The sequence below is a fragment of the Meriones unguiculatus genome, chromosome 8 (genome assembly GCF_030254825.1).
Source record: "Meriones unguiculatus strain TT.TT164.6M chromosome 8, Bangor_MerUng_6.1, whole genome shotgun sequence".
In the NCBI taxonomy this organism is placed as follows: Eukaryota; Metazoa; Chordata; class Mammalia; order Rodentia; family Muridae; genus Meriones; species Meriones unguiculatus.
The window spans coordinates 78252754-78278913 of record NC_083356.1 but is presented as its reverse complement, the minus strand read 5'-3'; the positions used below and the strand labels follow the sequence as shown (position 1 = coordinate 78278913).

Below are 26160 nucleotides of genomic sequence, written 5' to 3'. Positions count from 1 at the left end.
CTGTCTCAAAACAAGAGTCCTTTCTGTGTCTGTTAGCAGGGATCTTGGAGACCCAAGCCTCAGGGGATCTGAATATGGTGTTGGGGCCTAGGCAGCATTGTCCTCTGCCACCAAGGGCAAAGTGGAGAGCCCTCCATAAGTATGTAACCGCGTGCTCTTTCGCCATTTCCCCTTGCTCTCCTTTAGTCTCTGATCAGGTGGGTTTATATGAGAAATAAGAGCTATGACCAGGATGTGATTCTGAGCCAAGCAGGGATCCAGTGGCCCCTCTTGGCCCTCAGCTCCCTGATGGTGTGATGTGACTTATGAGATGCCCCCAAAAGAAAAATGCATTTCAAGGAACGGTGAGCCAGTCAGCTGTCACTCAGAAAGCGGTCCTCTGTAGCCCCTTTTGGGACCATCAAGGAAGAGGGTGGTTTCCTCACAGACGATCCAAGGTCCCTGTCAGAGGTGGATGGGGAAAGAAGTATTGGAGGAAATTTCCTTTGAGCCATCTACAGATCTGGTTGTCCAGTGCACACCTGCTACCCTGGAAATAAAAAGAGGCACAAATAATGTTCATCTCAGGAAGTGACTTATCCTGTTGCCTTTATGCCCAGTTCAGCTTCCAGCTTCAGCTCTCCTTTCCAGGTAATCAAAGGCATGTGAGAGCCATCCCTTTCACGTCGGCACCTGCAGGCTTCCCTCGAAAACACACTTGTGTGGGAACCAGATGCTTGCCAGGGCATCCTGACCCCACTCTGTTGGTGGAGACTCTCCCGGGAGACAGTCCCCAAGCTGGGTACCTAGCACTTTGCAGCTGGCGCAGGGTCTCACCTAGTCTACCCAGGCCTTCTCTGCGCAGCCACACCCACCCATAGGCTGTGCACCTGACGCTCAGGACACAGGATCGGTCTCATAGCCCAGGCCATAAGGTTGCCTCGATCTTGTTTTTCCCACCCTCCTCTGTCAGTTAAGGCTCATTTGACTTCAAGGGGCCTCATCTCTCTCTCTCTCTCTCAACATTATTAAAGAGCAAACTCCTTCCACCACCTCCCAACACACATCACAAAAAGAAAAAACTACTTAATGCCTGTAGATTTCTCATGGTGTGACTATGAGGATTAAGGAAAATAACAAACATAAGGCACATTGTAGGTGCCTGGGAGATGCTCTCAATACATATTGATTGTGTTTTAAAGCGTAAAGCTGTGGGCATTCCTCTAGGAACCAGCCTGTGGACTCGGAACAACGATGCGATTCAGCAGAAAAAGCGTGGCTTTGCAAATTTGAACACATACCTTTGTTTAGATCCTGGTTCTCTGGAATACAAAGTATGTGACCTTGAAGAAATAAATTATCCTTTAAGACCCATTTTTACAGCCAGGTGTGTTAGTGCATGCCTGTAAGTCACCCCAGCACTTGGGAGGCAGAGGCAGAAGGATTAGGAGTTCAAAGCCAGGCACACACACACACACACACACACACACACACACACACACAAAGATACAAAAGAACATAATAATTTAATGCTATATGAGACCCTCTCTCAAAAACCAAAACAACCTCCCCACCCAAACCTCGCAGTTTGGCTTGGGATGGATATTAGTAATAGGCTGCGGTGAACCTATGTGTACACACGCAGAGAACTGTATCTGGCCTACAGAAATGGCAGTTTCATACCACTCACCCTTCGGTGCCTGCTTTCCAGTGTTGCTTCTAAGAGCTGGACGAACTGTGGGAAATACTGGTGCTGTCTGCACTGCAATCTTTAGGGTGACTTGGGAAGCTAGTGCAGTGACACAGCTGACGGATGCCAAGGGAGGCACTAGGCATGTAAAGACGTAGGGTGGATTGGCTGGTGAGGGGTGTGTATATGTGTGTGTGTGTGTGTGTGTATGTGGGGGGGGGGTGTAAAGGGAGAAGCCAGGTGGTTCCAGATCTCTAGCATGGGGACATGAGCAGGTGGTGGCAGTGAAAAAGTAAACACAGAAGGAACGGAATAGAAGGGAAAGATGAGATCGTCGGACGTGCCTCGTGTCATGATGAGTGTGCAGCCCAGGGCTGTTTCAGAGAGAGCAGGAGTTACCTGCAGCCGGGGCAGACTTTAACTGCGGTCCAGGGAGCAGTCCGAGTCACTCAGGCTTCCCATTCACAGCCATGTTAATGGTAGGACACATGACAGAACTGAAGAGCCGAGGCGGCGGGTGGGTTCTAACAGGGATCAGCAAGGCCTGCTCTCCTTGTGTGTAAAGAAGCAGAAGGCAGGTCAGAGCAGGCAGGAGGATGTTGCTGCAGTTCCCTCAGGAGCCAGCCGTTACCTCAGCTTCCCGTGGGTGAACCTGCTGGCTACAGAGCACGCTAGTAGAGGCAGATTTCAGCTCTACACATACGTGTGCTTGGTCTTGTGACTAAGCCTGCCATTTTTTTTCCTGACAGCGTGTTGAGAAGGGCACCTGGACGGAATGTTACGAAATGGCATTGATGAGCTTAATGTGTGGATTGCTGCAGGAATAGGAGACATGGGAATGCAGGGTTGGCGGGAGGAAGACGACATGAGCCAGTGGGCTGAAGGGCTCTCGACCATAATGAAGTTGTACATACTTGGACGTGAACTAAAGATTATTTAGCCAGTTCATTAGCAGGAAATCCTCGAGATTGGGAAAACAGCTTTAGCTGGAGGGGGAGCGCGCTCGACAGTTGAATGTTGGGTCCACGGCAGTTGCAGCTGTGAGATATTCTGTTACCTGGTAGGAATTCAGGGAACCTGTGGGACCAGGAGCCTGGCTGGGAGCTTGAATCTGGGGGCAGTGGGTTCAGGGGTATAGGAAACCTGAGCTTAATATCACTAGGGCCCAGCTGAGTGTCAGCAGACAGGTCCCAATCATTGATGGATAGCCCAGGCATGTATGAGGCTCCATCCAAGACGCTTGGGCTGCACCTCCAATGGGAACCCAAAGATATTTGGGGAAGCCAAGGCAGACTAGTATAAACCAGAACAGAACTGTATTAAGCAAAACGCTGGCTGATACTGAATTATTCTCGAACTGTTGGGAACAGGTTTTGCTCTCCTGATGGGCAGAATGTAAATAGCTTGGTCAGGGTCCAGGAGTGCAGCAGTTTGGAGGTGGTTTGAGCCTGTAACCCCAAGGGCTGACCTGTCGGGAGCTTGGTCACAGTGTCACAGTGCTGCGAGGTGTGGAACCTGGTGGGGAGTGCTTAGGTCACTTGGAGATTAAGGGAGTTCTCTGGGACCTTGCATTCTCAAAAGACCACACTATCACAGAGTGAGTTCCCGAGTCACTCTTTGGATTCCTGTCTGGCCATGTGATCTTGAATATGGTGTTATCTGCCACGCGACCTTGCCCAGAGCTGATGCGTTACCCTTGAACCTCCCAAACTGGGAGCTAAATTAACCAGTTTTCTTCACAGACTTCCCAGCCTAACACATATTCCTAGAAAGTGTCTACTGAGATTTGAATCAACATCTGTCCAGTTCCAAAGGCCACGGGAGCCTCTGGGATGACACGCTTCAGGACACCCAAGTCAGGCTTAGTAGCCACTTTTTAGGAAGACCACATGGGGATGGGTGGAGAGCTGACTGGGGCTGGAGCCGTGGGGAAGAGTGTCAGGAAAGCCTGTCAGGGCTGGCCACAGGGCTGGCTTCAGTGCTGGCCTCAGTGCTCTGGGCTGCAGTCTGAGGGGGCTGGTGCTGAGGTGGGCCTTGGGAAAATGGACCAACACAAAACGACTAGGTCCTTCCTATGAGGCAGCGTTTATGGCCCCAGTGTGTTCTCAGGCGGCTTTTTGATTGCTCCTTAATGCCAGATAGATTCTGCCCCACGTAAAGTTGCGCTCACCAAGGGTGGCGCCCATTAAATTGCTTCCACAACGGACACTGGAGGTAAAGCAGGTGGAGGGCCCTCAGCTCTCGCTTCTCTGTGCAGTTTACGTGGCGCCGTACCTGCTTCTCAGATGAAACCCCAGGCATCCTCCAGGGAAAAGGCCCGAGCAGCAGCTTCCCTTCCACCTGCTGGGGCGGGGGGGGGGCGCTTCCTGCATGCCTCACTGGGCCTGTTTGCTTGTTTTCTGTGGAATGGTGACTTGGAAAGCACAGATTATTCTGCAGGGAAATGTACGCAGCCGCTCAACAGATGGCACATATTGTTCAGAACGAGGGAGCGGCTTCCAAAAGTCTTCTTCAGAGCCCCCAGCTCTTTGTGGTAGAAAGAACCTACGGGCTGGGAGTCTGAAGTCTGAGGAGTTTGTGCTTTCATTCTGTCTCTGCTGCTAGTTATTTGAAAGCCTTGGGCAAGTCTCTGGGCCTCTTGGCCTTGGTTTCTCTGTTTGTAAAGTGCACGTGTGCAAATGCACACATGTGCAGTGACATTTCCTTCCTTGAAGGGCTGAGTGTGAGGAGACGGGGCAGCTGGATGCAGGGCACCATGATGGAAGTAAAAAGATCCATTTGGAGAGTTGCAAGCCAGGCCAGCACCCCCACGAGCTGAGCTGTGCATGCTGGGTAGAAATTTTGCAAGCAAAGAGAGGGGCAGGAGGGCCAGAGGGAGCCATGGGCAAGCACACAGGAAGGCATGAAGGAGGCACAGGGCAAGGGTGGGGAAGGAGGCTGCGGGTGCGTGAGTCAGGACTGCCACCAGAGCAGAGCTTCTCCCGGAAGCCGTGTCACACACGTGTGGCCAGCGACAGCTCCACGGGAGTACTCAGCGCCATTTTCTGTAAACCAATGCTCATCCAGGATAACTCTGCAGGGTTTTTTTTTTTTGGTTTTTTTTTTTTTCAATTTAAAAATTGCAATTTAGGTTTTCTTGACCGGGATCCTATCGGAGCCAGTTACAGAGGCAGGCATCCACTTTTCCGTGTGCTTTGTGGCTTCCCTGAAGTCAGACCTGCGGGTGTCAGGGCCTATCCCTCCCCTTAGCACAGGCTATCCCGCATCCCAGCTTAAAAACCTCGGTCTCACCCTGTCAGACAGCGCCTCATGTCTTTCTTTTCAGATTGGGATAGTTTCTGCATCAAAACCAGTTTTCTTAAGAAAATACTCAACAACACGAGGTCAGAGAAACTGAAATTAACTTTGCGGCAAGAGCTGATGATCGGTTCAGGATGACTGATGGAAGGCACCCTCCCTCTCCACTTCTCCACGGTGCAACCTGCTCCCGGCATTCCCTCAATCTGTACCCGGCATTGCATCATCCCCACGACCACTGAAGCCCTAAAACCTGCCATCTTCCCGCCCCCAGCTCTTTATATCCATCTGGTTACTAGAGGTTCCTGGCAACCCCCTCCTCCTCTGTGTCACCCCTGTGCCTCAGTGCTACCGTCCCCGGCCCTGTCCAGGCCTTCAGGGCTCTTGTGGCCAAGACATCTTCTTGCATCGGCCTCAGACCTCCCATGTGGCAGCTCTCAGATGCGCCTGTGCCCATTTCCAGCTGGTGATCCATCAGCTGTCAGCAGGTCAAGCTCTGAGAGGACATGCCTCGTGACCTTTGTACTCTGTCCAGACTACAGTTCCTTGGCGCGCTCTTCTTCATTTCCCAAGATGACTTGGTCTGTGGCAGCCATCATCCTCTGGCAACCACACAGCTCCCTCCCAAACTCTGAATACACATGTCCACATGTGGGAATTTGATGAGAATGTCCCCCACAGGGCATGTATTTGACCATTTGGTTTCCAGTGGGTGGCGCTCTTTGGGGGAGGCTGAAAGACTCATGCCATTTCTAGTTTGCTCTCTCTCTCTGCATCCTGCTTGTTGTCCAAGATGAGATGTCAGCTTGCTGCTTCAGCCATCATGAATGCGTCTCTCTCTGAAACCATAAGCCAAAGTAAACCCTCTTTTCCCTAAGTCACCTTGGTCATGGTGTTTTACCACAGCTACAGAAAAGTAGCTGAAACACAGAGTGACCATGGACACTTCCCAGCTGTATGTCTTTTTGTCCCTGTATCTGTTACTCCACACACACCCTTTCTATCCCCTACCCCCCACTAAATCTTGCCTCCTTTAACTCCCTAACAAGATATTTGGAAATCAGCCCATGTGTCTGAGTTTCGTCATTGTGATGAAATATTTGATCTGAACAACTGAAAGGATGAAGGACTTGGTGAGGTTTTAGACTTTCAGTGGTTTAGGCCCACAATTGCATATTTTTGCCTCCAAAATATTTCTTAAGCCTCCCTTCTTTCTTCCAACTCCCCCGTCAGTCTCAGTTCCAGCATTTCCTATCTGTCCTTCGACATCTGCCCCCACCAGGACATTTCCTACCCAGCTGCTGAAGGATCTTTCTGTAATACACATTAGAGTTTCTTCCTTCTCAAAAACACCTATGAAGCCCCCACCTTTGCAGAGTATCATCCAGACGCCCCAAAGTGATACTCAAGGTCCTTTCTAATCAGGCTCACCTCTCACACCCAAGCATAATCTATTCATTTTGGACATGAAGTCTGCCAGGCACCAGACCCTATTGGCTGTGTTACCTTTGGCAGGTTATTAGACATTTCTGTCCATCCATTTTCTGGTCTATGAAATAAGATGGTTGTGAGCATTAAATGAGATGAAGCATGTAGAACAGCACCTAACCCATAGTGTCTTGAGCTGTCCACCGACCCCTGCTTACCTCACGAGTGAGATTCTTGTGTGATCTCGTGAATGGGAGGGAGTCTAGGGATCTCATGAGTGGAGTCCTGTGTGACCTCATGAGTAGAGTCTTACTTGAGCTCATGCATGGAGTCTATGTGATCTCGTGGAATCTGTGTGACCTCATGAGTGGAGTCTTGTATGATCTCATGAAGGGAGTCTTATGTGATCTCATGAATGGAGTCTGTGTGATCTCATGAATGGAGACTGTGTGATCTCATGAAGGGAGTCTTATGTGATCTCATGAGTGGAGTCTTTTATGATCTCATGGAGTCTTGTGTGATCTCATGAATGGAGTCTGTGTGATCTCATGAATGGAGACTGTGATCTCATGGAATCTGTGTGATCTCATGAGTGGAGTCTTGTATGATCTCATGAATGGAGACTGTGATCTCATGAAGGGAGTCTTATGTGATCTCATGGAGTCTGTGTGATCCCATAAGTAGAGTCTTGTGTGATGGCATGAATGGAGTGTGTCTACTCCAGACATTGGGGATCACTACCTGTGTTCTCATGTCAGCAGCAGCAGCAGTCTCATAAATGCCTCCCTCTCTTTCCTGCTTGTTAGCTGCTCAAGTTCTTCTTTGCAACTGCCCCAATCCACCTCTCACTTTGCCCCCCCGATGGCCCATGTTGCCCCCCCTTGGCCTCAGTCACCTACATGACAACTGCTTCAGTCTTAGCTGGCCCCAGAAATTGTCTTGTACATTGAGAGTTGGAATTTCCCTTGGGTACCAGTCTCAGACCCCACAGCTGGCAGGACTGGGCCCCTGTGTCCTACTCAACATACGCTTTGTCACGTCTCTTTCATGTGTCAAAGCCTTGTATGTCATGAAGTTCCTCAGCCTGTTCCCGTGACACCAAGGGCCTGGGCTGTTACGACAGAATGGAGATCCTTGAGTGTGACAAAGTGTGGCTCTAACTAGCTTTGACACCCCTCATGTCGTCGTAATTCAGAACTTGCCCCATCCCTGCCCCTCCATGCTAATAATGCTTTGTGGCTTTCCAGTCTAGCTGATGACTTGCTCCAAGTGCTCTGGCTTGCTTCTTCCACAGGCCCTGCCTGCTGCCTCAAATGCACTGTAAATCTCCCACCCAAACCCCACTCTCACTGATCACCCCTGCGTGCTGTGGTAAAGCCTGGCCTGCCGTCTCTGGTGTGATTAATGCTCCTTGCATGTTTGCGCCACATCCTTCAATAGCAGGGATGTCAAGATAAACCCCTGCTCAGCACTTGTGAGCTGGCTGAGACCCAGGACCTTCTCACGAACCCTTGGTTCTGCACATGAACCCAGCAAAGCACCGAAGCAAGTCCAGCGACTTTCCACAGTCACATGACAGTCAGAAATGTCCAAGCAACAATGGAGTCAAAGTCCAGATTTCTCTGGCTTTCCCTTTTTCAACTTACCAAAGGCCAATTGGAGTAAATACACATAACAGAGTTTGTCCGCCTCATCGTTTTGTGTGTGCGTGTGTGTGTTTGGGGGGGGGGAGCTGTGTATGTTTTCGTGTGTTTGCATGCATGCATGTGCATGTACCATGTGGGGGCTGCACTCATTTTTAAACTCTATTTTATTTGGGGTGTTTAGGCCTCTACCTCTTTTTCACCAACCTTTTAACCCTAGGTAAAAGAGGAGGTTAGTGGGGACTGGGGGTGCAAACCCCTCTACTCCTGGCTGTTTAGAGTCTGTGGGTTCTTTGGGGACTACACCAATCTCTGTCAGCAGCAAACACAGCAAGCGGTCTCCTCTTGAAACATTTTTCTCCTGGCTCCTCCAAGCCACCACACAGTCCGTCTCTGCTCTCTCTAAACTGCCATGGTCTCTTTCTGGGCTCTTGTATTTATATCCCTCAGAACCCTAGACCACACCCCTCTCTGTGCTGCATGAGGCAGGCCGTTACCAGCTGGCAAAGACCACACCCCACAGGAGGCAATTATCAGCTGTGGACAAACTGAAGCCCAAACTTAAATCCCACACTTGGGATTAAAACAAAAACATATTTACATAACATGACTGAGTTTTTAAAGAAGCCACGCTTCTATTACAGAAATTCCCCCTCCTCTGCCTCCCCAAGTGCTGGGATTATAGGCGTGTTCCACCACACCTGACTACTTCAAATTCTTAAGAACTTGACTCCTTGGGAACCTTGTATGGTGGGAGCCTACAGTACTTGCCTTTTTGTGTTTGCCTAACTTCTCTGCACAGAGTCCTCAAGGTTGCGGCCTCGTTAGCATTCCCTTCTTTTTTAAGGCTAATAATATTACTTAAGTGTAATGCTGGAAATTTGAACAGCCTGGCATCCTCAGACGCCTTTCCAGAATGACCACTAGGGGGCAGTAAAAGATGAAGAAAATTTTCAACAAGCCTCCTGAATGCCAAGCAACCCAGCCGGCATGCTCAGAGTATCTCTCTCAGCCATCCGTGTATACAGTTACAAGATAATGGATTTCACATCCGACAGCAGAGTTGGATAAACCAGAGATACCATCAGCTGTAGTTTAAGAGCCGTCTCCCTCACATTCTGGCCAACACTAAGGCACAGAACTTCATTTCAGATAGTGGCTTCAGATGGTATTGTGGCTTAATTCACTTTTAGTCCGGTGGTTCTGAGTGCGCACCTCAGAATCCAGAATCCAGACGTATCCAGGTTTCAGCTGAAATCAAGTCAGAATTTCAGTGGGAGGTGAGGGTGAGGTTGGGACCAGGGATAGAAACTGTATTTAACATCAGTCATTGGAGGGGAAGGTGTCTATTGAACAAAACCAGCAATCTGAGGATATGAATTCTGACTTTTTTTTCCCTTTGTTAAAGAAGTGTGAGAGGGAACTAAAAATATAGAAACCTCATTTTCTAGACCTAGCACTTGAGTGTGGAGGCCAGAGGTCAAAGCCAAGATGTCTTTCTCAATTGCTCTTCACCCTTTCTGTGTTTGAGACAAGGTCTTTTGAGTCTGAAGCTCAGCAGTTCAGCTAGGCTGGCCGGCCCAAGAGCCCTGTGGATCCTCTTAGCTGGCCCACTAGCCCCGGGATGCTCCTGTCTCCGCCTCCCTGGCACTGGGATTAGAAGCTTAAACCACCGTCTCCAGCATTTTTTTATGTGGGGATGAAACTCAGGTCCTGTTCGCATAGCTGTTACTATAGTGACTGAGCCAGGCTGTGACACCTACTTCTGAACACACTAGGAGCCCAGACAGATGATTGGAAGCTGGGGTATACTGGAAAGCTCAGGATCCACAGACACAGTTCCGACACAGCCATGTCCCAGGGTGAGGTCAGAGCCCAGCCATCAATAATGTCTGAGTTACTAAGATAGTCTTTCCCGAAGTAATCAGAAAAACAGCTCTTTGATTTTATCATATCAAGAGTAAAAATGGCACAGCGAACCTGAGGTGGGATCAAGAGACGCGGGTTCTCATTCTAACTGTCCCTCTAGCCAGTTATGGGACCCTAGGCAAATCCCGTCCCTTCTCTCAGCCTCAGCCTCCCCTTTGAATTATGAGTGGGTGGGATGATGTGGGTCTCCAAGGAGCCTCTTGGTTCAGAAAATTCAACGATTCTATTAGAATTAATAATCTTGATTTGTAATGACGACTCTGGCAAAGAGCAGAAGAAATATTTAACAGTGTAATGAATGACAGAGACTATTGACCATGTAGTTTAATTTATTTAAGGCACATACCCTGAATTCAAAGGAGAAAATATCACTCCTGATAATAGATTGAACTGTTACTATCATCTGCCTAGCAAAAGCTTTCCAGAGGGAAAAATTACCCATCAGTGCAAACTTGACATTTTTCACTCGCTGATCCATGGCTGCCATTTGTCCATGGCCCTCATATTTACTGTAAAGGCCATGCATGTGGATGCCTTGGATGAATATTAAATAACGACGTAAACGTCAAGGTCACCGTTGCAGAAAAGGCTCTGTGGGGGGTCCAAGAGGCAGCTTTGATCTCTTGTGGAGTTCCATTCTGGGATCCTGCTGACATGGGGGAAACAATTGATGTGAACCATTATTAAGGCTTTAAGTGTTTCTCCATTGTTAAGGATCTTTTACAAGCCCAAGGAATCGGCAAAAGCTTCAGTTAGAAATATAGGCCAGTCAGAGATAAGTACATTCCAGAGTGCAGAGGGCTGGGGTCAGGCTTACACAGCAAGGCAAAGGCTGATGGGAGGCCAGCACTGGACCATCATCGACTCAGCCTGCCTGCCGGGTGCTGCTCTTGGTGACAGCTCAGAGCAGAGCTCCCATACCAGGAGCTGCAGAGAGCAAGGTGTCCATCTTCACATGTCCCCATGGAAAGCCGCCTCTCTTGACATTCTGGTCCCTCTCCTTCTGTAGCTTCGCAAAGCACCATGACAAAGGCACCTGGTTGTCTCAGGCTGTCTGAGTACTGAGCCCGGCTGCTTTGTAAAGAATAGAAATGTATGGCTTTCAGCTCCAGAGGCTCAGAAGCCCAATGTCAAGATGCTGGTGGCTAGCGAGGGGCCTTCCTACTGCGCCATAAGGTGACAGAGCACCATAGGACAGGGCATGGCAAATATGGTAGCTGCCATGGGGGGATGCTGGTCACTCTCCCTTTTTAATGAAGCTGCCAGTGCTATCATGGGGCTCCACTCTCATGGCATCTCTGACTTTACCTTGCCAAGTCTCTTGAGATGCCATCAATATATGCATATAGGGGTTAAGTTTCCAGCATGTGAGCTTCAGGGGAGCACCTAGAAGCCATAGCCTGGAGGAATCAGGTACTTATAAATTATACACAACCACAGGTCCAGATCTGGCCTGGCCAAGTGCCTGGATGGTCACAGGAGTGTCCTGCTGACTCAGATCTGGGAGGACAGCTGCTGCAGAGGACAGAACCTAGTTCCCGAAAGGTCCAGACCAATCAAGGGATTGGTCAAGTCTGTGAGATACACACGATAAACCAGAAAGCCTGTCTCTCCTGTGCTAGCTCAGGGTTTGGTACTGTGCCTGGCCCTTTGTGTAGTCCCACTGAGTGCTGAAAGGAACATGGAGGCCCAGGACTTTAGAGTCATCCGTCCTGGACTGTCTCCACTGTGCCACCTCCCCCAGGGAAACTAGCTAGCTTATCTTCTCATTGTGTCCTTAGCCTGCTCAGACGGTCGGATGCTTGCCTAGCATGCACAGGGTCCAGCACCACATGGGCAGGTGTGATATTTGCTTATCCAAAATCCTAGCACTTGGGAGGTGAAAATGTATGGTCAGGAATTCAAGGTCACTGTCAGCTATAGAGCAAGTTCAAGGCCAGACCAGATAAGATACCCTGTCTCAAAACAAACAAGATCCAGGAGTTAAAAAAAAAAAAAAAAAAAAAAAGACAATCTTAGTTCTATTTAACAGGTCTAAAATAGATAGGTCTAGATAGAGAGAGTTCACTCTGATAAATGACAGCACCAGGGCTTAAATCCAGGGAGGCTTACTCTTTTCTCTCACACACAGCAACAGCTGCATCCCTCCCTAATACCCATGTTTTCTGGGAGCGTTTGATGAGGTAACCGGTGTAAGGCACCTGATTCCTGGCACATCACAGGTGTTCCAATTGTATAAGCCACTGTTACTCTTCTTAGTTACATGGCCTGTATAAGAACCACAACTAAGGATTGGTGAAGTGACTTGAACTCAGGTCTTGGGACTGCCTTTTTAATCCATGTTCCACCTCACTCTTGAGTACAAGAATGAGGACAAGTCCCATGTCACCATACCCCACCCATATCCCCTCCCCAACAGTGTCATCTCCGTGGGGGATGCCTAGTGAGCATTCAGGAAGGGGGAATCTCCGACAGTGCTAATGGTTCTCTTCCTCCCTCCCAGGTCCGAACAGTGAAAGATGGTGACCCTACCTGGAAGCCTACTTTTATTGTGAAACCAGATGGTGGTTGTCAGGGTGATGGAATTTACCTCATTAAAGATCCCAGTGACACTCGCCTGACTGGGACCCTCCAGAGCCGGCCGGCAGTGGTCCAGGAGTACATCCGCAAGCCTCTCCTGATTGACAAGCTCAAGTTTGACATCCGTCTCTATGTCTTGCTAAAGTCCTTGGAACCCTTAGAGATTTATATAGCCAAAGATGGACTCACTAGATTTTGTACAGAGCCATATCAAGAGCCCAACCCCCATAATCTGCACCATATCTTTATGCACTTGACCAACTACTCGCTGAATATCCACAGTGGCAAGTTCGTCCACTCCGACTGCGCCAGCACGGGCAGCAAGCGGACCTTCTCCAGCATCCTTTGCAGACTGTCTTCCAAAGGCGTGGACATCAGGAAGGTCTGGTCTGATATCATCTCCTTAGTTATTAAGACTGTCATCGCCCTGACCCCGGAGCTCAAAGTTTTCTACCAGTCAGACATCCCGACAGGGAGGCCGGGGCCCACATGCTTCCAGGTAACCATGCCACTTCCCGTCCTGACTTCTGGCCCTGACTGGGCTGAGGACAGGCTTCCCGTCCTGCTGTGGAATGAAGGATGGATAGGCTGGCCAGGGGTGGGGGAACAGGCCACGGCTGCTGTGGGCCTTTGTGTCAAACCTCCCGCCCAACTTCCATCTTTCTCTTTTCTAGGTGGCTTGGGGCAAGCTACTTTTCCCCCATTTAACTATAAATCTGTAAGCTCCTTGTGAGAGCACATATATTGTGCATCCATTCTTCAGTCATTGAACAGTTATCATCTACTTAAGTAGGGGGTCAGGCATTGTTGTAGGATACTGCTGTCCATTGCCAAGCATCTATAGTGGGAGAAAACCATTAAGAAGCCATTTATGGAGGCTGGAGAGATGGCTCAGAGGTTAATTTAAGAGCACTGGCTGTTCCCCCAAAGGCCCTGAGTTCAATTCCCAGCAACCACATGGTGGCTCACAACCATCTGTAATGAGATCAGGTGCCCTCTTCTGGCATGCAGGCACAAATGCAGGCAGAATACTGTTTAAATAATTAATAAATGATAAAAAAGAAGCAATTTATACAGAGTGTTACAAGTGATAGAATAAAACAGGAAATGGACCAGATACTATGGGATTTTGGACCCATCTACCATTCCTGGATCCATACAGGAAGGATTCTAGAAAGAAAGCCAAGATGAGGGATGGAGCAGGGATAGGTATAGCTACAGCATGTTTTAGGTGAAGACATGTTGCTTTGGAGGTAAGAGGGAAGCCTGGTATGTTTGAGGCACCAGTGTGGCTTAGGGGTGAATTTTGAGGCATATGAAACTCATGCCTCAAAAGATGAGAAGATGAGGTGAGGGAAGCAGGTCAGGCCCAGGTTGTGGAGAACCTGGGTCAGTGGCCACCATCAGATGACTATAAATGGGTTGGACTGCACGCAGATTGCTAATTCTCAAGCGTGCAGTTTCATGATCTGTGGGTTATGTAATAGGCTAAGGCTGGCTTCAAGGAGCTTGCTAGTGAGATTAATGCTTTTGTACAAGCAGAAGATGCTGGCTCTGAATAGGAAGGTCTTGATATAGGCATGGAGAGAATATGTAAAGCTGAGCCCACCTAAGGACAGTGGATGGTTAGACTGTGGGTCTGGGGAAGGAGAATAGTTGGCGGCAGAGAGAAGGGGAGGAACTGAGACAGAACACATATCTGGGCTCTTAAAAAGATGAATGGAGGTTGTAGGAAAGGATCAGGCTAGCAGGGAAGGGCCAGATATCTGGGCTGGCATCTGGGAAAGACAGGGGAGGGCTACAGAAAGGGCTGGAAACTCATCCACAGCAGTGACTGAAGGCATGAGGACCCCGTCACACCTCCACTTAACAGAAGGATGGACAGGGGCAGGGAGCCAACAAAGGCTGAGAAGTTTGGTCAACGTTGGTGGACATGTTGGAAATGCCAAGAAAGAGGTACTCAGAGAACACCAGGGCAAGGGCCTGCAACCTCAAGCATTGCCAGGGGGTCAGGCAAGACTGTCCTGGGAGCTGTCCATTACGCTCTCTGACACCTGTCCTGGGGACTCCACCGAGAACTGTCTTGGGCAACCAGCCAGTTTGTGAGAGAGAAGGAAATGGAGAATGATATAGAACAACTTAAAAACATAGCTCTCCAGGGGTGAGACAGGGGCCCAGAGACCAGGCACTCACTCAGCAAGCTCTTCCTGACACCCGATCTGTCAGACCAGGCAAGAGAAGATAATATGAACCTCTCAATCTAATCTTTGAAATTGTTGCATAGCAGTGTGTGTCCGTGTGTGTGTGTGTGTGTGTGTGTGTGTGTGTTCTTCCCTGTTGTTGTGTGTGTGTTCTCCGGCTTGTCTTCATTATAGCCGCTATTCTGAATGTTATGTTGGACATCTGAATTTTCAAATCTGCATGTGGTCATGCATGAATGCTCCTCCAGGCAGGACACTGTCTTATCTGACTTGCTTCTGAGCCTCATAAAAGCCCCCAGTCTCCTGAAGCACAAGCCCCTTCATGGGTAACGTTTCAAAGGTCGGTCCCATTCCTGGGGCTGGTAGGATGGCTTTGCTTGCACTGGTGTGTACCACATAAATACGTACAGTTGTTTTTCTTTTAATCCTTTTTTTCTGGCCAGGAGGATCTGGGTGTTTCCTGGCTGTGCTCTGAGGGCCACAGGCAAAAGGGAATGAGTGAGGAGAGGGGTTGAAGCAGCATCTCTCACAGATGGACACACACTCACCAATGCACGAGCAGGCTGGGTAGCCCCAAATCCAGAGAGGCTGCTCAAGGGCTGGTCCCCCATCAGCAGGGTAAATCGGGTGAAAGCCCCTGAAAAGGAATCGAGGAAGTGTGAGAAGCAGGAAGTGGTAATTATCCTCTAGAGTCCCACCCATGGCCATCCGCCCCACCACCACCACAAGGATCTTTTGTTCCTAAGCATGTCCAAGAGCGCTGAGGAGCTGGTTAAGGAGGGCAGGCGAGGAAGACCTCAAGGCAGCGCCAGAGAAAGGAAGTACTGACCCAGGCCACCACAAAGTGGGGGCAGAGGAGACACTCGTGCTGTGCTCACACGCAGGGTCCATCCTCGAGGATGTGTGGTGGTCTTTTTGCTGGGCAGTGACAGCTATTCTAGGAGCATCACAGGGGGCCAGGCGAGCATGGCCAAACTGCAGAGCCCCAGCATGGTCACAGCAGCGCAGCAGGGGGCACTGGGATGGCCATTATGTACCTGTCTTGCAGTAGACAGGCAGCAATAGGCAGCCATCAGGGCTGGGTCAGGGTGGGCTGTAGGGGACTGAAGGCCCAGACCGGGAGCCCCTGGTGTAGTCAGGTCACATCTAGGAAGCTGGGCGCAGAGCCTCATGACCATTTGCCACTGCTTGGCCACACTAAATGCTTCCAGGCCCAGGGAGAGGAGACAGGCTGGGGGTGACCTTTCCAGCTTTGTGAGTGTTGGAGTCTTTCTCAGCACCCAATGGCACCCAGCTTCTCTTTGCTCAAACCTGTGTGGGCATATTGGGAAGTGATGTGGGTGATGAAAAGGCTCTAGAAGGTGTCAGGGGGTATCTGCTTAGCATTTGGTGGCCATGAGGCTCAGAGACACAGTGAGGGAGAGGAATTGGTCCCCAAGTCCCAGCCACTCTTGCTTGCTTTGTTTGACTTGCTTTTTAGGATGCAGAAAGCCTAAAGCTGAGCTCCAGAAACCTCGAGCAGGTTTCCATGATGTGGTTCTGAGGTCTACTTGCCATGTGACCATATCAGTCACTTAACTCTGCGGGGGAACTCGGTTTCCTCATCTGCCTCACAGAGTTGGCAACCCATGAGATAAGGATTACAAAGCACCTTGCAAACCGCCGAGACTCCGCACAAATTCGGGAAGTCACTTCTCTGCTGGGTACCTCTTCCTGCTTGTAGAAAGGCCTGGCCAGATGGCAGCATTGCAGAACATAAATTCTAGGCAACCAAATTGCACTCCTCAGGGGCATGTGACTGTGACCCTGTTCTAGCCACGACCACAGTAATGGCTTGGAAAACATGGTGGCCAAGCAACAGCTGGCACGGCTCAGTTGTGGTCAGATTTCCTGTAATCTGCTGCTGAGGAACACAGCTGCCCTGTCATTCCTGCCTCTCCCTTGTCATTGTCCAGCCACAGAGCCTCACATCTGCTGTCCTGAGGGCAGCAGTGTGACCCCAGCTTAAATATCAAGGTCAGCCCGGGTGTGGATGATCATGTGGCAGAAACACACACACAGAGGGAGGGCTTCTGCTCGCCTCTCAGGAAGGTTCTGCCCGACTCTGTGGCTTGGTCTGTATATTTTTCTTGTTCCACATGTCTATTTCCGTCCCCGGCCATGACCCTCCTGCTGGGTGTCTAGAGATTTAGCTTTCCTAAGGCCTGGCATGAGTCTCTTTCTCCACTATTCTCTGCCCTCTTCCTCACCTCACACTTCACCAGGCAGAAGCTGAGAATTAGGGCAGGAGGCAGGGGTCAAGGGCTGGTTTTCCTTCTCAGATGCACTGGCTTTGAGCTCCTCCCAGCTCCAGTTTACAACAACTGTAGCTGGCGAGCTTGATAACTGTAGCTGGCGACCTTTCCCATTCTGGGTTTCCTTAGTTACAAGTAGCGAGCAAGCTTGTAGCTCCATGCCAGAGCTGTTGCATGCTCCAATAAGAAGCTGTGTGGAACAGCCCATAACACACCACCGTCACTTAGTAAGCGAGAGGCTGGGTGTTTATACACTGGTTGTTCCCGGTGACAATACTTCTCACACCTACCCAGGAGGAAGGACCTTGAGGTTTTGATGAACTGGCAACTGTTCTCATTTTAATGCTAACTGCGACACTGGTGTTCCAAGCTTGGAACCGAGTTTGGAAACGAAGCCCTTAGGCTGGCATTCATCACCTCCCAGCCTGCTTTCTAGCTTGCCTGCGCCTCAACCCTGGTTCTCCACAGCACACCAGGTCTGCTTCCTCCCCTTTGGGCATCTCTGGTGCTTTCCTGGTTATGCCATTGGTTCTCCTCTGTCTTGGCCAGCCTGGCTGTTCTCTCCTGTTCCCTGGTTCCTATATTCAGTGCCTTCCAAAGTGTAGCTTGAGACCTTCTTTCTCTGCAAAACCTTCCTTGGCCATCCGACCGCTAAGTCATTTTCTTTCTTTGGAATCTAGCACGTTCCCTGGGTACCCACTGAGATGAGGCCTGAGGCAGGTGTGTGGCATGTGGCTAAGGACAGTGACTGGAAGGGGTGCTTCATTTAGTGTGGAAGACTCACAGAGACGCTCACCATTCCTTGTACTTCATGCTGTCCAAGGGCACACAACAGGAAGGGGCGGGGAGGGGGGAGTAAACTGCCCAGGAGAAGGCTCTCAGTGGAGAGGATGCCCAAGTGAGTTCAACGGGTGAAGAGGATTTCCCTAGCAGATGGTGAGGGGTAAGGGGGTCTCACATTCTCCAATTTCTCTGGCACCTTCTGGGTTTCTCTTCCTCAGCCCCTTCCTCTGGACCTATCAATATTGGAGATCCTTGGGAATCCATTCTTGGGAATTTGTCTTCGTACATGGCTTTTAGGGATCAGCCACATGCTGCTGAGTCCTTAATTCATATTGGTGACCTTGACCTCTGCTTGAACTTCAGGCTGAGATGTCCCCCTGCCTGCTTACACGTTCTACCGGGATAGCTAGTGGGCGCCCTTGCCCTCCCTCCTCCAGGCTGCTGCCCACTGTCCTCCCTGCTCCAGTACGCTAGCAGCATTGACATAGACCAGAATCCCGAATCATCCTTAGCTCTTCCACCCCTTCTTGCCACATGCAACCCACAAACAGCCCTGCAGTGGCCAACAAGAACCTTTAGAAATCCCAGTCACATTATGTTACTTTCCCTTGCTCAAACCCTGCAAATGGCTTCTTCATTGTACTCACAATCCTGGCTACCTAATCCATCCTTTCTGTTCTCTCAGAACTTGATCCCTGTCATGTTCCTTCTAGCCATACATTTTGTCATTCAAAAGTGGCCTCTGTTCTCACTGATCTTTTCTGGAAGGCTCTTGCCAGCCCTTCAAACAGGACTCACTCTCTTACTTCAGCTGCTTACTTGTCACCACCTGAAATTCACAGTTCTGGTCATGATAGGACCACAAGGACTGAACTGAAATAGCTAGGCTGCCAAAACACACAAAAATAGGTATCTGAATGTCTTGCGCTTGGGATGGTGGCCTTCCACTGTGAGCCCCAAGAAAAAGAAGGAATCAGAGCAGATCCTACTGCTGTCCCTGTTTTCTATCTGGAGCATGGGACAAAGATGGGATGTCACATTGACTCTGGTGACCTCAAGGAAAGTGACTGGTGGTATGAGCTAGATCCTGGAAATCCAGTGGTTAAGTCAGGAATGAGCCCCAGAAACCTGCCCCAGGATTCCAGCAAGTCTTAGTGGAGTCCCAGGCAGTGTGTGTGTGTGTGTGTGTGTGTGTGTGTGTGTGTGTGTATTCAGGGTTCATCTACAAAGGCGGGGAAGAATGACCTGGAACTGATAAGGTTCAAGAGCTCACATGGGACAGGAAGAGCTTGGCCTTGAACAGCTAGAGTCCAGAGGCCTTGCTGGTTACTGGGGGTGTTCGGTGGAGACATCAAAGATGTTCTGCCTCCATGAGTAAGGATGACTCTTCCTTGGCTGACACAGCCTATCTGACCACAAACAGCATGATTTTAAAGCCTCAGAATAACCTACAAAGACTGATTGCAGCACAAAGCCCAGAGTCTCAAAGCGGAACCTAGACATTCAGCATGGTACTACCACGGTGCCCAGTGTCAAACTTAAGACATCACTAAACAGTGCACATGGGAAGGAAGGTGGAGACAGGCATCCACTAGATGCAAAGTCTTAATGGTGATGGAACTATCAGGAAATTAATAACATAATGATGCACAAGATTTAAGGAAAATATTACCTTAATGAAGAGAGAGGTTGAAGTCCTTAAAAAGAACAAGTGAAACTTCTAAAGCGACCAAAATCCAAGCCAAGCATGGTGGTCACACCTGTAACCTCAGCACCAGGGAGGCTGAGGCAGGAGGATGGAGGCTGCGCAGTGAAACCCTATCTTCAAAATAAATGAAACAGCAGAATAAAACAAACAAAGTCTTATTAATGATGTGAACTATTCACTGACTGGATTAACACCAAACTAGACAATGAAGAAAACTTTGGTGAACTTGAAGACACCAGCAGAGCTACACAAAATTAAACAGACAGGAACAGGACAGGGGGAAAGCATGGGACATACCAGGAGGCCTAATACACGTTCAGCTGTGGCCCCAGGATAAAAGAGGAAAGGAAAGTACGTGTAAAGAGGTGGTAGCTGAAACTTTCCACATTTGATTAAGCGTAACAAAAGCTCATCAAAAATAAAACAAAAGACAAAAAAAAAAAAACAAAAAAAACAAACCAAAAAACAAAAACCTCCAAACATGATGGGATCTAGGTCACCCACCACACACATACCACAGAAGACTTACAGTCAAATTGTGAGTAACCAATAGTGATGAGCAGATCCATTAATGGAGCCATGGAGAGAAGACTGACTCCACTGAGATGGAGTGGGGCATTCAGTCCCCTGTGAGAGGCCGGGAGTCGAAAGCAGAGGCTGCCCAAGGATCCCTCCTTCGAAGGGCCTTCCCTGGCCTCCTACCTCGGCCCCTCTACCTCCTGTGCCACGCTCTGTGCCTTTCCTTGCCCGTGGCCTCGCTCCTCTAAAATGGTGAGCTCTGGAGGCAGCAGAATCTTTCTTTTGAGGTTCTTTATTCCTAGTGACAAAGAAATAGTGCCATCCAGGAAGAAGAGAAGGGTAGGGGTCGGGGAGACACAGCAAATTAAAGCAAACTTAGAACCCACAACACGCAGTAGTGAGGGAGGACATGAGGGTGCCATGTGAGACAGGTTCCAGCCAACCCTGGATGCTGAGGGTCAAGCTTGACCTTCAACAGGCAGAGATGGGGCAGAGGAGTGCTAGTGTTCTGTTTGTATTCTAGAAGTTACCCTGCCACCTCATGCCAGATGATTTAAAGGCGTGAGAGCTGAGGTAGGGTACGAGCAGTGAGACAGGGCCAGATCTGGAAAGCTTTTACAGGAGCCAGTGACAGGTAAGGAGTAAAGGGAGGCTGACTGAGGAGTTGGATGAGGAATATAGGAGGCGACATAGATTTTAGAGGAAATGGATGCTGTGTTCATTATCTATCACCATGGGGCAAATTAGTGGCTCAAAACAACAACCATCCATTGTCTTACTCGTCCTGGTGATCTAGAATCTAGGGGTGGGGGCTGGTAAGAGCAGAGGACCTGGGTTTGATTCCTAGCACCTGCACAGTGGCTCACAGCTCTCTGTTAGCCCTTCAGCAGGCACCAGGCACACACAGTGCACAAACATACAAGCGAGCAAAACACTCATGGGCAGAGAAATAACTGTAATAAGTCTTATAACACTAGATTTAGTCTAGCACTCAGAAGGCAGAGGCAGGTGGATCTCTGTGAGTAAGCGACTAGTCTGGTCTTCATATTCCGGGTCAGTCAAAGTTACACAGTGAGACCCTGTCTCAAAAAAAAAAAAAAGAATCCAGGGTAACTGATGTGTCTCTGGCTCCGTTCTACAGGCTGGCCAGGGCTTCAGTCCTCCGGGCATCCTCTTCCTCCTCCAAGTTCACAGGTCCTGCCTCAGAGGTGGCTGGATAAATCAGGTCATTGCTCTCCGCCCACTTTCACGCCTGGTGGCTTCTTTCAGAGTACACCCCAAGGTGGAAGCCACTGTCCTTTTTTAATGTTGAAAGTGACATGCCGCCTTTCTGTCAGAAACAGGTAGTAAATGGAGCTTGCCCTCAAGTGGACGAGGTGGCTGAGGGGTTGCACAAACTCTCAAACCCTGGGAGATGGGACTCACTGGGGCATTAGTGACAAGGGACCACAGGCAGTTATATGTAAACCTGAGGATTTCCGGCCCTCCTTGTCGAGAATACTTGATTCAGATGGTCATGTAGCTCACTGGAAGAGAACACTCTCTCTGTGGAATGTAGCTCGAAGCCTTTGGGCGAGTCTACCGTCAGTCGCTCAGGACCCTCAGCCTCAGCTTGAAGCTTCCAAGGTCACAGTGAAGCACAAATGTTTTTAAATGCCTGCCAGGGCATCTGTCAAGTGGGAGGCACTCACCGCCTAATTGTTGGTTGAGAGGCACCGCAAGGCAGATGATCACATGACTAAAAAGCCACCTCTCCATTTGACAGCCCTTGCTGTGCCATGACTGTGGGAGAGATCCAGAGAGAGGTCCTTCCATTCCCAAGCGACAGCTTTCTAGGATCTTCTAAAAGGAGGAACTAGATGAGATTGTGATTTTTCAAGAAAGAAGAACATACGTAAATGTCTCTTTGTGGAAGTGTAACATATTAAAAATAGGCCAAAATTGATCCAATCTCGCTGGCTTCCTTTTTCCAAAAGAACCCCATCTTGAGAAGTTGTGGACCAAGACAATTCCAAATTTTATTTTATTTTTTATTTTTATTTTTATTTATTTATTTGCCAGTTCAGTCTGGGGTTTTAATAGCAAGGTCCAACTCCAAGTTCTTCCCACACCTGTGAATCTGAGATTTATTGGTACTGGATATTTCATCATCAAACTTGTTGAGGGGAAACTAACTCAGATGTCCTTAAACTTATAAAAATGTATAATATTGCTTGACCTTTCTTAAACGCCCAGTGTGTCAGGAACATATTCCTTTGTGTGCCCTGCTTGATGGTGCATGGTCATAGAAAGAATTCAAGTAAATATTGCACCAGTCAATGAAATGAAAGTTCTTATTCCCATTTTACAGATAAAGACAGTGGGGGCCTAGAGCCACCAAGGAGCAGGGCTAGCAGATGAGCAGTTCCTGTGACTTGCACAGAACACCCCTGCCATTTCTTGTTGGTGGCTTAGCTGGAGACTGGAAAGCGAGCTAGCCGAGATCGCCTTCTGTATGGCAAGCACAGCCGTAGGCACCACTTTTCATAGCCGTTATTGATGCTGCCGCAGGGCTTCTATGTTACATTCATTCTCCTGTGAGGCAGTGGGCTCAGAGAAGCTAAACACCTTCCCTAAAGCCTGTTAGTGAGCTAGTCAGAGAGAGAGAGAGAGACAGAGACAGAGAGAGACAGAGAGAGAAAGAGAGAGACTGGAGCCCAGGGCTTTCTGACGCTAAAGCATTCCCATGTAAGATCCAGTACACTCAACACCATGCAAGCCAAGCTCAGATTCTCGAATAGTTGACATTGTGGGTTGCCGACTAGTGTGTAGGGAGAGGTTCCACCGTCCCCTTCTGCAGTCCTCAACATCTCTCCCATTCGCTAGTCCACTGGACCTAGAACAGAAAAGAGTCTACCAGGTTTTAAAAAGTGAAAATCCATCCTTCCAAGATGCAGCAGAAAGCCAAGGCAGACGATCGGGGTGACCAGCCATTGTCTTCAGCCTCATCTGCCGCATATGACTCAGGCCAGGTCCCCAATAAGCGGGTGATGTCACCAGTCTCTTAAAGGCCTCATCACTCATATCCACTTGTCATTTATTATTAAGCAGATCTGTAATTCATGCCACAGTTCCTACTGATTTCCATTCTTTCCTTTTCATGGCCATGGAAAGAAAAATAGTACAAGGGTGATTTTTCCCAGTGCCTCATCCTGATTGCCCTTCACTGAGACATAAGTTCATCTTGAATCATTCTCAAAAATGGCCATCCAGACTTTGATTTCATTAATATAGATGAAGCTACAGTTTGATAATTATCATTTAAGTAATGCATATTCTATATGGATGAGCAAATGGATTCCTTCATCTTTCCCTCTGGAGTCCATAGATGAAGATCTGGTCTACACCGTATCTTTTTCTTTTCTGTCCTCTTCTGCATTCTTTTTTTGAGACTCCGGGGTTGTGTCTGTTTTGTCAGCAATTTTGTAATGTTATTACCTCTCGAGATAACAGGACCCACCCACCCCCACCAAATCTGAGGTTCATGTAGTTCTGAACCTCGTTAGGAAGGATCTTAAGGACGCAAAGTTATCCAAGCAAAGGACTGTGTAGGGAGGAGATGCCCGTGGCCACGTGGGGCCAGTCAGTGCTGAATTGAAGCCCAAGGGTCCCACAGCTGGTGCGGGAGTGAGCCTTGAGTGCCAGCCTGGCCACTGCTGGTGCTGTGTAGCGATGCTGCACAGGGTCCCATGTTCAGGGTAGCTTTCCAGCCTGGTTTTATGCTCTGCTGTCACGGTCAGGAAGCTGTTAATGCTTTTTGAGCAGAGACATACACTCCTCTTGTACGGGAGGTGCATGTGGGCAGTTCTGATGTGAAAGTCGACGCTCTCACTCACTAGAAGGCAGTATCGAGGAAAGCTGCAGTCTCTTCTGAGGCTCATGCTCTGCTTCCTTCTAAAGGGTCTCCATAGGACCTAATGAGACTGTAAATCTCTGGTGCGTCGTATAGTTACTAATGGTGTGTGTGTGTGTGTGTGTGTGTGTGTGTGTGCGCGCGCGCGCGCGCGCGCCATGCACAGCCATAGGGTCCTAGGAGCTGAAAAGGTTGTGGAGAAACCTTTTCCACAAAATTGGTTGGTACCCACCAATGTCATATTTTCCATAATAAACCTCTCTTTCCTGTGTGTTCTCTCTCTCTCTCTCCCTACCCCCCCCCCCCAGGCTTATATCAGACTTACCCAGGGGAGGGAGATTGCCACATTCTACTCTGAGTGGCTGACTCAGCAGGTGTGGCCTGGGGAAGAGCTGCCTTGAAATCTTACAAGACACTCACGCACACTCCAGCTTAAGAGAGGTGGCCTTAGGTTTCCAGAGATGTAGCCAAAAAGCAACTTAAAAGAGCAGAGTGGAACAAAAGGCCGAGAGAGAAATTGATGGACTGCTAGTAATCCTTAACATAATAAAAAGCCTGTTAAGGAGGAAAGAGGTCATTGTTTTACGGCACTCGGGACAGCACAGATAGTACTGCAGTGCACTGTGGGAATGCATCCCATTACCAAGGTTTCCATAAAAAATGTCTGCTCTCCATTTGGGTCCGACAAATACACTAGAGGAGGAAGGGCTGTGGAGGATGGAGATCAGGGTCAAGGCCAAGGTTGGAGACCGAGTTTGAATTTATTTTCCCCTAATGACCCTAATACCATACTCAATTCCTGAGAAGAAATTGTGGCCAGAGGGAGTAATTCTGAATCGTGTTTGTTCTGCCCAGATCCTAGGCTTTGACATTCTCCTGATGAAAAACCTGAAGCCCATGCTGCTGGAAGTGAATGCAAACCCCAGCATGAGAATTGAGCATGAATACGAAGTAAGTGACAGCGGCCCCCCCCTGGGGCTTACTGCTGCTGTGCCTGCGCCCCGGCCTGCGAGGCATCCCCTCCGCTGCCCAAGACTTGCCATCTTCCAAATTTCACAGCAAACTTCTGGTCAAGTCAAATCATTTTAGTTCTGTCGAGCTCCAAACAGAGTCTATTAATATAAGACCTTCCGACCCCTGGAAATTTCCCAGCATGCCATGCTCCTCATTTTCAAGGCGGGAAACTTAGAAGCAGCTGAGCCTTTCCATCAGTTTTGACATGAATTAATTAGTTAGCCTCAGGAGACGAACTAATTGAAATTCTATGACTATGAGTTAGCCACATCGACATGCTCGAGCCACTAAGGTAAACAGTACATTTAACGGTGTTTGTCCCCCCCCCAAAAAAAAACACACTTAAAGAGCAAGAGGAAATACCCCTAAAATTACTACTAGGTTTTGGGGGGATTATGTAGATTCTTTTCACATTCTTCAGCCCTTATCATATTCCCAGCTCTCATAAAGCAAGCATTCATAAGTGTGATAATCCAGGAAGCACAGCACTGAGACCAGACATATAATGCACACCTGTAATCCCAGGAGTCCAGACAGGAGGGCAGAATCATGAGTTCAAGGCAATCCTCAGCTACATAGCAAATTGGTGGCCATCCTGGGCTAACAAAATAAAAAACAATATCAACGAGACCATAGCGCTACTATTTCTCTCTGTAAATTTGGTGAATTTATGAGAGGGAATTGCATTCTGATATGAACAGAAGGTTTAAAATTTTTCTTCTCTGGATTTATAATTTACAAGGCCAGCTGTACAATTGCCCACCCATTTGAGCTTGTTGGAAGCCACTTAGGGATAAGCATCAGAACTAGGTCACAGTTCTGCACTAACTCGGAATCCTTACCTTCCAAGCTCTCTCCAGGGGTGTTTGAAAACATCCCCAGCATGGTGGATGAAGAGGTGAAGGTGGCCGTGATCAGAGACACCCTGCGCCTCATAGACCCGCTGAAGAAGAAAAAGGAGATTCAGTAAGTCTTTATTGTGTCACTCATTCCCTCTCTCTGTGCTGCGTCCCGAGCCAGTGAAGTAAGTTCTTGAGATCTAAACGAATGGTCCCATGGAACCAGCAACTCAAAATCAGGAGTGGTTGGGACTGCAGCTCAGGGGCAGAGCGTGAGCCTAGCGTGTGTGAGGCCCCTAAGCCCAATTCCTAGCCCTACACTCAACCAACCAATCAACACGCAGCTGTATGGGTCAGAAGCAGG

At 49.0% G+C, this 26160-nt stretch overlaps 1 protein-coding gene across 8 annotated transcripts in view; it reads left to right on the top strand.

Annotated features, from left to right (window-relative positions):
- The window catches only part of Ttll11 (tubulin tyrosine ligase like 11), a 224679-nt gene that overhangs the window by 65282 nt on the left and 133237 nt on the right, over positions 1-26160 (top strand). For all 8 annotated transcript variants that reach the window (XR_009593829.1, XR_009593828.1, XR_009593830.1 and 5 more), the window contains 3 exons: positions 12470-13045; positions 24799-24894; positions 25808-25923. Coding sequence is in view for 5 of the 8 variants with exons in the window: in XM_060390048.1 (XP_060246031.1) it covers positions 12470-13045; positions 24799-24894; positions 25808-25923 (788 nt within the window). In the remaining 3 variants the exon portion in view is untranslated. The remainder of the gene's footprint in view (positions 1-12469; positions 13046-24798; positions 24895-25807; positions 25924-26160) is intronic.